The sequence below is a fragment of the Aedes aegypti genome, chromosome 3 (genome assembly GCF_002204515.2).
Source record: "Aedes aegypti strain LVP_AGWG chromosome 3, AaegL5.0 Primary Assembly, whole genome shotgun sequence".
Lineage (NCBI taxonomy): Eukaryota > Metazoa > Arthropoda > Insecta > Diptera > Culicidae > Aedes > Aedes aegypti.
The window spans coordinates 341,201,948-341,213,968 of record NC_035109.1 but is presented as its reverse complement, the minus strand read 5'-3'; the positions used below and the strand labels follow the sequence as shown (position 1 = coordinate 341,213,968).

General features: G+C 42.6%; 1 protein-coding gene across 1 annotated transcript; it reads left to right on the top strand.

The window, feature by feature from the left end:
- Window positions 1-1,492: 1,492 nt before the first annotated feature.
- Window positions 1,493-2,039, top strand: LOC110678203 (histone H1B-like). Its single transcript, XM_021850829.1, has 2 exons — window positions 1,493-1,687; window positions 1,755-2,039. Exons 1-2 carry the CDS (start codon window positions 1,493-1,495, stop codon window positions 2,037-2,039), a joined length of 480 nt encoding a protein of 159 aa, XP_021706521.1.
- Window positions 2,040-12,021: the final 9,982 nt, after the last annotated feature.

Genomic DNA, 12,021 nt, shown 5'->3' with positions numbered 1-12,021 from the left:
CCTCTGGTAGCGAGGAGCTGAGCAGGTTTGCAGGAGCTCTTACCAGCTCGAAAGCGAAAACAGAATGAAACCGAATTCAACGAAGAAGGGATGCTTTATACCCTTAGAATAGCAGGTGATGCTCCTCCTTTCAAATTCTTCGTTTCTTATCTGGGAAATAGGCTATATGAAACTGATGTCTGGGTAAGGGAATTACAAGATTAGCATTATGCTGTTATTGCATCCCGACGGCACTGCAGCAGCGTCTTCGGAAACATCCTCAAATTGCCGTATTGTCAATTATTCGTAATAAATCAATTATTGTATGCTGCTATGAGATGAATTAAGAAATTATAGCAAGTATGTGGTAAACACATTAGGGAATATTACACAATTAACTCTTTAAAACACATTTGTTGGCTCCGGAAAGGGCCGATTGAATTGTTGAATTTGCGTAACACGGACACATTTTGGCGGCTTTGGTCGATTTTCTTCAGCCATCTCGAACAAATTAAAGAATATTACACAATCAACTCTTTAAAACACATTTGTTGGCTCTGAAAAGTGCCGATTGAATTGTTGAATTTGCGTAACACGGACACATTTTGACGGCGCACTGGTAGCAATCCTCCTCGCCCGGTGAGATTTTCGGTGCTGATGACGATGTGCGCTTCAACAAGCGGCTTTGGTCGATTTTCTTCAGCCATCTCGAACAAATTAAGGAATATTACACAATCAACTCTTTAAAACACATTTGTTGGCTCTGGAAAGGGCCGATTAAATGTTGAATTTGCGTAACACTGACACATTTTGACGCCGCACTGGTACAAATCCTCCTCGCCCGATGAGCTTTGCGGTGGCGATGACGATGTGCGCTTCAACAAGCGGCTTCAAGTCGTGGCGGCTTGTTGTTGTTCCATTCGCGTTCCATTGAAAACTGTGCTGAGAATGCGAAAGGCACTCGAGACTTGCTCGCCGACCATGTTCACAGTCTGACGGCAAAAAGAAGAATGAGCGAAGAAGCAGGAATCGGTCTGGTTTTATAGTGCGAAGCGGAACGCAAAAGAAGCGTGGAAAACTGCTTGCACGTGATTGGTTGCGTAAGAAAGGGGTCGACATTTTCCAAATTTTCAATAGTTTATTGTTGATATTCAATAGTTTTCTCCATTCGAGAAAATTGCTGTATACATTTCCGACCGATTGGTGGGAAAATTTTTAAAATCTATAGATAAATGACTGAGTTATTAACGTTCAAAATCTTTCAAATTTTCGTGACGGTCGCAAAATTTTAGATTTTCAATTGACACCCAGTATATTGCCGTAAGACGTAGTTAACGTCAAAAAGGTGTTACCAAAAATATGTACAATATTTCGCGAACAGTCATCCAGTGGACGACCATGTCTGCATCCCTAACACAGACGACGAAATCGAACACCGCACTGTTGCCAGAATTCCGTCATTCATTCGTTTACTATCGCCATCGTGTGAGTGTTACTCTAGCTACCTATCGAGATGTCTGAAGTTGCACTGAAGCCGCTGCCCGCAGCGCCCGGCTGCCTCGCCAGCCAAGACCAAGAAGCCAAGGGCCCCCAAGGGACAGGGCAAGCCGAAGAAGCCGTCGACCCACCCCCCAGTCAACGACATGGTTGTTGCTGCATCAAAACCTTGAAGGAACGCAAACGGATCGTCCCTGCAGGCCATCAAGAAGTACATCGCCGCCAACTACAAATGCGATGTCGCCAAGCTGCCCCATTCCTCAAGAAGGCCTTGAAAGAATGGCGTCGAGAAGGGCCAAGTTCGTCCAAACCAAGGGCACCGGCGCTTCCGTTCGTTCAAGCTGAAGGCTGAAGCTAAGAAGGCCGCCAGTGAGAAGAAACCGAAGAAGGCCGGCGAGAAGAAGGCCAAGAAGGCTACCGGAGAGAAGAAGAAGGCCACCAAGAACCAGCTGGGGAGAAGAAGGCCAAGAAGCCAGCCGGCGAGAAGAAAGCCAAGAAGCCGGCTGCAGCCAAGAAAGCCAAAGCTGCTGGTGCCAAGGCTGCCAAAAAGGCCGGTGGTGTGAAGAAGGCTGCTGCTCCGAAGCAGAAGGCCACCAAACCTTCCAAGACCGCCGCCAAGAAGCCCAAGACCCCAAACCGAAGAAGGCTGCCCCAGCCAAGAAAGCTGCCGCGAAGAAGACCGCTGCCAAGAAGTAAATTTGGGACAGCAACCGTACTGTTGTAAAAACAGTATCTAACATCCAATCAGTCCTTTTCAGGACTACCATCCAAGTTTAGAACAAAGAGTTGCACAGTCAATGATATTCCATTCCTCTCACAGAGGGAAATAAATCCCCCGAAAAGTTACGTGCACTTTGCCACTGAATGGGCGAATTCTTCCGAACCCTTTCGCAAATCATAAAATTGGCCAATCATGCAGCACTGGCTGGCACTCACTGTAGCGGTGCATCCGTACCCAAAGCAAACCTCCACTAGAGGAACAGCTTTTGATACACTCGAATGATTCAAGGATTTGAAGACGTCTGTCGACTTAAAGGCTCCCCAGATCTAAGCGACTTTTTTACGGCGACAGCGACAAAAAAAAAAAAAAAAAAAAAAAAACGTCGCGATTTCGCTGATGCACTGTTTGATAAGCCACAGCGACGCGATTTCGCAGCGATTCGCGTCGTGTCAGTCAAGATGGTTCCATAGAGAGTGCTTGCAGCGACACGACAACGAAATCGTGTCGCTGTCGCCGTAAAACGTCGCGTAGTTTTGGGGGAGCCTTATTTAAATCGGGTTGAGATTCGTAGCGTTGCCTTGTGAAACCAAAACATGTTTTCGCGGCAACCTGGAATCGAACCAAGGACCTTGCGATCGATAGGCCCCGTGCGTTTTCAATACACTCAGGCAAATGGACTATCGAAATACATTGGATGCACTTATGAAAATTCGCCACAATAAATCGGGTTGAAATTCATAGCTTTGCCTTATGAAAGCCAAACATTGGCAACAAAAAATGTTTCTCGCAGCAACCTGGAATCGAACCAAGGACCTTGCGATCGTTAGGTCTGTGCGTACACCACGCGCCTACCGACGCCTGGATGTGAGTTGATGCTAAAACGAAACATAAAGCGTTCGTATGTCAAAATGCAAAATGTATGCATTTCGATAGTCTAGTTCACAGGTCCGTACGTACCGGACCTACTGGGCAGGCTGAGTATCGACATCCCAAGTAGAGCGGTCAAGTACAGTTTGCTGCTAATTACCAAAGTAATCTTGACAGCTGATCCAGTATGAGCGAACTGCCACTATTTTCCTTGCGGAATAATCAAATTACTCTTGTGGATGTTGCAAATTAAATTAATTGGCAGTAAAATATACTAAGCCCAGGGATTGGCTTCTGAAAATCTCAATCTTTCGGGGCCAATGGGTCGACCTTGCTCAGTATGTTTGATTTTCGTAATCCAATGCTGTTCCACTATTCCAAAGATGAGAGCAAATTAATACAGTTTGTGCTTGCCGCACAATTTCGTAGGTACCGAAGCAAGATTCAGAATCAGTCATCATCGTGCCTTTCGATTGATTCTGAACTGCACATAACGGGACTTCGATCGCCAACTTCCAGAGGAATAATTTCCCCACTGCGTGTAACTGATTTTAAGCGTGATTGGCGAATCGAACGCCTCACATCCCCATCGCAGTTTGGGTACGAGAGAAAGAGAGTGAGCACCGCCGCCATTTGCTTGCGTGCACCGAGAAAAATTTGCGGCTCGAAAATTTGGCCCTGAGCTCCTGACACTCAAATTGAAACCGGTAAATTACTTCCGCCGCTGTTACTACACGTGGAGCATTTCCGTTGGAGTGAACGCGTCTTCATTATCAAAATTTTTTGTGCTCATTCTTTTGATTTATTTCGCACATGGGGTTTTGCGAATGCCTCTTCTTCTTCTCATTTTTCTTGCCGGCTTCTCACTTTATTTTTTATGTGACCATTTTGCTCACATGGCTTGTTGGGACCGACTTTACCACTACACTAAGGAAGGCCTTAACTGCTATTTATCAACATTATGCTCTTCAAGTGCGTCTTACTGCCGAGTTTCAGATAATTTGGCCGACAAAAACTCCAGATGCCAAAATAAATCAGTGTTTCATTAAATTGATGTTTCTCTAAAGTAATTAAATCTAGGGTGAATTAAAAAACTATAAGGGTACATCCCTATGGGGTTGTACGAACTGGTGACGTAGGACCACGATGGTTAATGTAACTGAATTTGATGTCATTTTTGTTGCTCGTTTTGACTTCATACTGTTTTCAGTGCTCGAAACTTTCGTAAATATTAATGCATATAACGATTTGCAATTTGGTCAATCATTCGTCATGTTTATCTATGAAAATGTGAAATTTCACTTCAGGGTGTATGATCATTTTGAAATTATATTAATAACCTCCTCTGAAATATACAGTATCATTGGAAAGAACAGTAGTGATTCAGTAGTAGATCCAGTCATCGCTTTGTAGTTCTTATGGTTTGAGAGAAATATTATTCATTGCTTGGCAATGTAATAAATTCAGTCGGAAATATTACTCCGATAACTCTTTTACGCACATGTGGTGGCCCTAAAAAGAGCCAAAGGCTTTGTTAGTACGAATGCTGTCATAGATGAATCGCACTACAGGATGTTATCAGTTGATTGCCATGGTTAAACGATAAATCCTCAATACAATGCAATGAACAAGTTCTCTGCTTATATGACAAACCAGCTGAATGTTTCGTCGTGTGGATGGCACACATCAGCAACAGATATTGGACCACACGGCTGAAGTCGAAATCTTAAAATGTAGCTCAAGTTTGAAATCTTGAGCAATTTCACAAGCCGGACGCTTGATTTGCCTAATAATAGTGGTAATGGTGCCTAACAGGCTTGATTCTTGACTGCACCACAGATGATGAGTTTATCATGAGCCGAAATCTGGAAGCGCAGGTCAATTTTTAGCGATTTCACAAACCAAACACTGATCACAGCTCAGCAGGCTTGTGGCTGCGAGGTGCTCCTCGCTGAGCAGGTTCGAATGAGCTCAAAAGCGAAACTGGAATGGAACCGAATCCAGCGAAGAAAGCATCTTTTAAACCCTTAGATTAGCAGATGATGCTCCTCCCTTTCGTGCTCTTCTCTTTCTGTTCTGGAAATGGGTATGTGTCAATAATGTGTTGGGCTTAGAATCGCTAGAAAATCGAGGAAAATGCAAATGCGTGAGAAAATGGTTGAACATGAATTGTTGGAAGGTTTAACATTTACTCAATATTCACTACTTAACTATTGATAATCATTAGTTTTCTTCATCATGAAGGTAAATATCTGATCCATGGGTGACAAAATGATGAAAATTTTTCAATGAGAATTTCTTTTCAAAAAGCATTCGAAATATGTCGCAATTTTGTAACATGTGATAATTTTCGTAATTGGAGCGTTTCCATAAAATATGGCAAATCAAAGTCACTGTTGGAAATACCACTCTATTTTACAATCATTGTGAAATGTTGAGCTCTCACCTCGACGGCACTGCAGCAGCGTCCGCGAATTCAATCTCAAATTGTTGTGTCATCAATTATTCATGACAAATTAAGTTTTGTACAAAGCTGTGAGATTGATTGAAGAATATAAGATGTATTAAGGTCGGAAACATTATTCTTTCAACTCTTTTCCACAAATTGGATGGCCCTGACAAGGGCCGATGGCTTTCTTAGCCTCGATGCGGTCACAGATAAATAGCACTGCGGGATGTTATCAGTTGATTGCCATGATCAAACGGTGTTGATGGCGCACAACAGCAACGGGTAGTGGATCACCGGGCGTAAGTCGAAATCTGGAAACGTTGCTCATTCTTGAAATCTTGAGCGATTTCAAAAAGTCCGACGCTCGATATGCAGCTCCTCGGATCAGCAACTCAGGCGGCTTCTGGTATTTTGTTCCTCACGGGCTTGCTTCTTTACTGCACTACCGACGCACGATCACGAGTCGAAATCTGGAAGCGCGGACCAAAAGCTCCGCCAGCGTTGAAAATTGCGGCGGTGATGACGATGGCTGGGGTGCTTCACTGAGCGGCGAACTGCTCCGCTCAAAAGCGAAAATGGAATAAAACCGAATCCGGCGAAGCAAGCATGTTTTAAACCCTTAGATTAGCAGATGACGCTCCTCCCTTTCGTGCTCTTCTCTTTCTAGTCGACCAATCTGGGAAATGGGTATGTGCCATTAATGAGTTGGGCTTAGAATTGCTTGAAAATTGCGGAAAATGATAATGCGTGAGAAATGGATCGAACATGAATAGTTGGAAAGGTTGACAATAACTGAATATTCTAGAGTTAGCTATTAATAATCAATAGTTTTCTGGTTGCAATCCTCCTCGCCCGATGAGATTTGCGGTGCGGATGACGATGTGCGCTTCAACAAGCGGCTTTGGTCGATTTTCTTCAGCCATCTCGAAACAATTTGGATATATTACACAATCAACTCTTTAAAACACATTTGTTGGCTCTGGAAAGGGCCGATTGAATTGTTGAATTTGCGTAACATGGACCCATTTTGGCGGCGCACTGGTTGCAATCCTCCTCGCCCGATGAGATTTGCGGTGCGGATGACGATGTGCGCTTCAACAAGCGGCTTTGGTCGATTTTCTTCAGCCATCTCGTACAAACAGCTTGCCTCTGGTAGCGAGGAGCTGAGCAGGTTTGCAGGAGCTCTTACCAGCTCGAAAGCGAAAACAGAATGAAACCGAATTCAACGAAGAAGGGATGCTTTATACCCTTAGAATAGCAGGTGATGCTCCTCCTTTCAAATTCTTCGTTTTCTTATCTGGGAAATAGGCTATATGAAACTGATGTCTGGGTAAGGGATGTACAAGATGAACATTGTGCTGTTATTGCATCCCGACGGCACTGCAGCAGCGTCCTCGGAAATATCCTCAAATTGCCGTATTGTCAATTATTCGTAATAAATCAATTATTGTATGATGCTATGAGATGAATTAAGAGATTATAGCAAGTATGTGGTAAACACATTAGGGAATATTACACAAACAAATCTTTAATTCCTTTTCAAAAGCATTCTAAACATGTCGCAATTTTGTTACATGTGATCATTTTCATAATCGAAGTGTTCTCATAAAATATTGCAAATCAAAGACACTGTCGGAAATTCCACTCCAGTTTACAATCGTTGTGATATGTTGAGCACTCACCTCGACGGCACTGCAGCAGCGTCCACGAATAGTCAATTATTCATAACAAATTAAATTTTGTATGAAGCTGCGAGATTGATTGAGAAATATAAGATGTAATAAGGTCGGAAATATTATTCCTTCAACTCTTTACCACAAATTTGATGGTCCTGACAAGGTCCGATGGCAGATAAATAGCACTGCGGGAAGTTATCACTTGATTGCCATGATCAAACGGGAAATCCTCACCGCAAACAGCAACAGCAACGGGTATTGAAGCCTCGGGCACAAGTTGAAATCTGGAAACGATGCTCACTCTTGGAATCTCGAGCGATTCCGACGCTCGATTAGCAGCAACTCCTTGGACCAGCAACTCTGGGGGCTTCTGGTAATTGGCTCCTAACGGGCTTGCTTCTTGACCGCCGATGCTGAATTTATCACGGGTCGAAATCTGGGAGCGCGAATAAATTTGCGGCGGTGACGACGATGGCTTGGACGCTTCTCCGAGCAGCAGTAGTTTGCCGCTCGGAGAAGCGCCCAAGCCATCGTCATCGCCGCCGCAAATCAATCTTGCGTCTTCCTCTTCCGACGACACAAATTGGACTGTGACGCAATTGCAAAAGCAAAGCGAGAATGACTCGCCCGACCGTGTTCACAGTCCGACCGCAAAAAGAAGACTGAGGGAAGAAGCAGGGACCCGTTTGCTTTTATAGTGGGAAGCGACACCGTCGAAAAGTGCTCGAACGTGATTGGTTGGATAAGAAAGGGGTCAACATTTATCAAATTTTCAATAGTTAAACAACAAAATTCACATATCGGATATATTACTAACGATGCGTAAATACATTTCTGATCGAATGATACTAAAATCGTAATAATTGGTTCATAAACAACTGAGTTATTAACGTTCAAAATCTCCCCTAATTTCGTTACATGTCTCATTTTCCGTACTTTTAAAGTGCACCCCAATATAGAAAACAAAGACGTAGTCCTACGTCAAAAATAAAACAAACCCACACATGTAGCAGCATCTACCTTACCTATTCAATTTGTAATCGATTAGTTAACTAATGAGAGATTAGAAACTCTTAAAATGCTGTTCCCAAGGAAATCTGGATTTATTGTGGTATGGATATTCAACAACTTAGGATTTTTTTTTTTTGACGTTGGATAACGTCCTTCGGCAACATATTATGGGGGTACAATTTCAAAAAACGAAAAATTGAGCATGTAACGAAAAATGGTCAGGTTTTGACCGCTAATAACTCAGCCATTTGTCGATCGATTTTCAATATTTATTCATCAATCGATCGGAAATTTATCTACGCGTCGATTCAAATGGAGGACACTATTGATTATTGGCAACAAAATATTGAAAAATCGTAAAATGTTGACCCCTTTCTTATCTAACCAATCACGTTCAAGCACATTTTTGGGTTACGCTTCCCACTATAAAAGCGCACCGGTCCTGCTTCTTCCCTCAGTCTTCTTTTTGCGGTCGGACTGTGCACACGGTCGGGCGAGTCATTTTCGCTTTGCCTTTGCACCCGCCGTCACAGTTCAATTTGTGTCGTCGGAAGAGGAAGACGCAAGGTTGATTTGCGGCGGCGATGACGATGGCTTGGGCGCTTCTCCGAGCAGTGAACTACTGCCGCTCGGAAAAACGTCCAAGCCGTCGTCATCACCGCCGCAAATTTATCCGCGCTTGCAGATTTCGACTTTGAATTCAGCATCGGTGGTCAAGAAGCAAGCCCGCTAGGAACGAAATACCACAGGCCCTCTGAGTTGCTGATCCGAGGAGCTGCTTCTAACCGAGCGTCGGACTTGTGAAATCGCTCAAGATTTTAAATGTGAGCATCGTTTGCAGATTTCGACTTATGCCCGGTAATCAACAATCCGTTGCTCTTGTGCGCCATCCACGTCACGTCATTTAGCTGGTTCGTCGTATAAGCAAATCGGCGCTTTTCAGGGCCATCAAATGTGTTGAAAAGAGTTGAAAGAATAATATTTTCGACCTTATTACATCTTATATTTCTCAATCAATCTCACAGCTTCATACAAAATTTAATTTGTCAGGAATAATTGAAGGCACGACAATTTGATACTGTATTCGTGGACGCTGCTGCAGTGCCGTCACAACATTTCACAACGATTGTAAAATAGAGTGGCATTTCCAACAGCTTCTTAGACTTGCCATATTTTATGAGAACATATGTAACAAAATTGCGACATATTTAGAATGCTTCTGAAAAGAAATTCTCATTGAACAATTTTCATCATTTTGGCACCCATGGATCAGAAATTTTCCTTCATACAAAAGAAAACTATTGTTTATCAATAGCTAACCATTGAATATTAGGAATTTTTCTACGAATCGACTCCATTAATTCGTCCCCTTAATGCTACAACTAGATAACTCGAAAATTAAAATTTTGAGATGTGCAACTTTGAAAGTATGACCGTTTAACAAGGTGATGGTTAATCGCAGAGATTATGATTGAAAAATAATCTTTAACTTGTGTATTTTGAATCACACGCTTAAGACCTGTGGATATTTTGCAGATCTAATTAAGAAAAATGTTTTGACATATTGAAGTCAAAAATTTCAAATTTCGAGTTATCTAGTTGTAGCATCAAGGGGACGAATTAAAACTATTGATTTTCATGAATAAACTATTGAAAAATCGATAAATATCATGTCTTATAAAAGCATATTTTTCTTGTGTATTCCTAGCACAGACATCATTGCTCGATATCTTAGCCACTTTCGTCATGCAAAGGGAAACGCCCCTTTCGGCCTTCTTCTTACTCCTCTTTATTCTATCGTGTTCAGTCGAAGCCAACCCGCGACATCAGTCAATCGTCGACCAGCAACCGGAGAAGGACTCCTATCGGAATAAATTTTACACATTCGTCGCTGCCGCTGCTTCTGCTCTTGTTTATTCTCAACCCAAGCTAAATGCTGCGGGTGAAGTCGCTCATCATGGCCATGGGCATCCAGCTACACCATCAAATTCGTGGAGAACTCGTCTAGAAACCTTGAAAATTGCCATCGGAGGAGTGAGCAAACCAACGAAAACAACGAAGCACAAAATTACCGACTGCATTTCGATTTAATCGTCTTCGGTAATCTTTTGCTGTGTTTCTGTCTAACAATGGATTGATAACCCAGTTCGATCGACGGTGACTAGCCCCAACCGTCCTTTTCAGGACGACCATTTCATTTTGAAAGAGTTGTGAGAATTTTCTACCGTGAAGAGTGACATTACTGGTGATTGGATGTGATTGATTCAGATTTTGGTCAGTAATTTGCATGCAATCATTCATCACGGCTAAATAATGCTTCTGGAGAATCACAGTGTCAAGAAATAAAATTCCCATTGTGTGCGCGGTCAAGTAAATCGCGAACGGCACTTGAATTAAGAATCTATCACGGTTTGCCTCGCAATTAGTGATGATTGAATGATGCCGTTGTCGTCTTCGCATGCTAGAGCGATCAGTATCAACTTGGCGAACAAAGAGCTAAAACTTATCAGCAACAGCTTTGTTGACGTTTTGATTTGGTAAGAAATTGTCGATCGAACCGAAATACACACACAGAGAAGACTGCAAAAATGCTAACGCCGCCCGACCCGAGCGACGGGAACCTAGATAAACTTTGTTTGCCATTTATCTCCGTTGAAAACTTATCATTCGAAATTACAATTGATAACTAAATATTAATTATTCAATAGTGGCCCTGTAAAGGGTTGTTGTTTGAAATTGTGCTTCAATGCAATTTAAGCGCCTTCGCCACGGATACGACGAGCCAGCTGGATGTACTTCGGCATAATGGTGACACGCTTGGCTTGGATCGCGTACAGGTTGGTATCCTCAAACAAACCTCTGGAATCGCAGAACTGAAAATTTAATGGGTTGTGCACTACATATATATAATGCTAGTGATACATTTTTCGCATCGATATATTGAGTGGTACTTGAGATTAACTTTTCATATGGAGAGGGTGATTAAAACACCGTCCCGTGGCCTTAATCAAGAAGTCCTGATCTATTTCACCGCCAGCAACAACGATTGCTGTGGCGCACAAGATTCGCAAACTCTGCACCTGTTATGATGTGGAGCTGGGCTTGTCAGATGATTATGGTGATCAGCGCAAAGCCGAGATCACTATAATGAATTGTCGGGCTCTACTGGTTTGCTTCTCCATTTCTCCGGATACCACAATGAAGCAGAAGAAGTTCTTTATGGTGCGAAACTTCTCCGAGTATCAAAAGGAGACCATGCCAATCATCGTGACAGGTAATTTCAACATCGATTTGAGCAAAGAGGAGAACACAGAGTTAGCGGACTTCATGGACAAGAGCCTCAACCTCACTATTCGGAATCCACTAAAGCAACCAATCTTAGTGGATCATGAATGGACCTAACGTTCAACCGGTATATTTGGAGAGCAAAAGATACCGCTCATGCTTCATCTTCCATCGACCGGTTCTATCGGTGTTGAAGTGTTAACCGGACCAACCAAATAATAACACTCAATGTCCATAATAGATCAGAATTAACATGCAACAAATAGTTTGAAAATTGATCAGATTTTTTGTCAGTACCTAGAAATCTTTCATAAGTTCGTGACGGTCCTAAATCAGGAAATAGAAGAAGCTAACGTTATCCAACGTCAACTTGGCGGTCGTATCTCGGAAACAACCTCTTACTTTTTTTTTGTATCCAATATGTTTGAGTGCAAAAACTTTCGGCAAGATTATTTTAGGCTAGTAAACTTTTCTTTCAAACTCTTGAGTCGAAAAGTTAGAGCCAAGCTCAAAAAATCAAACAAACATTGTACTAC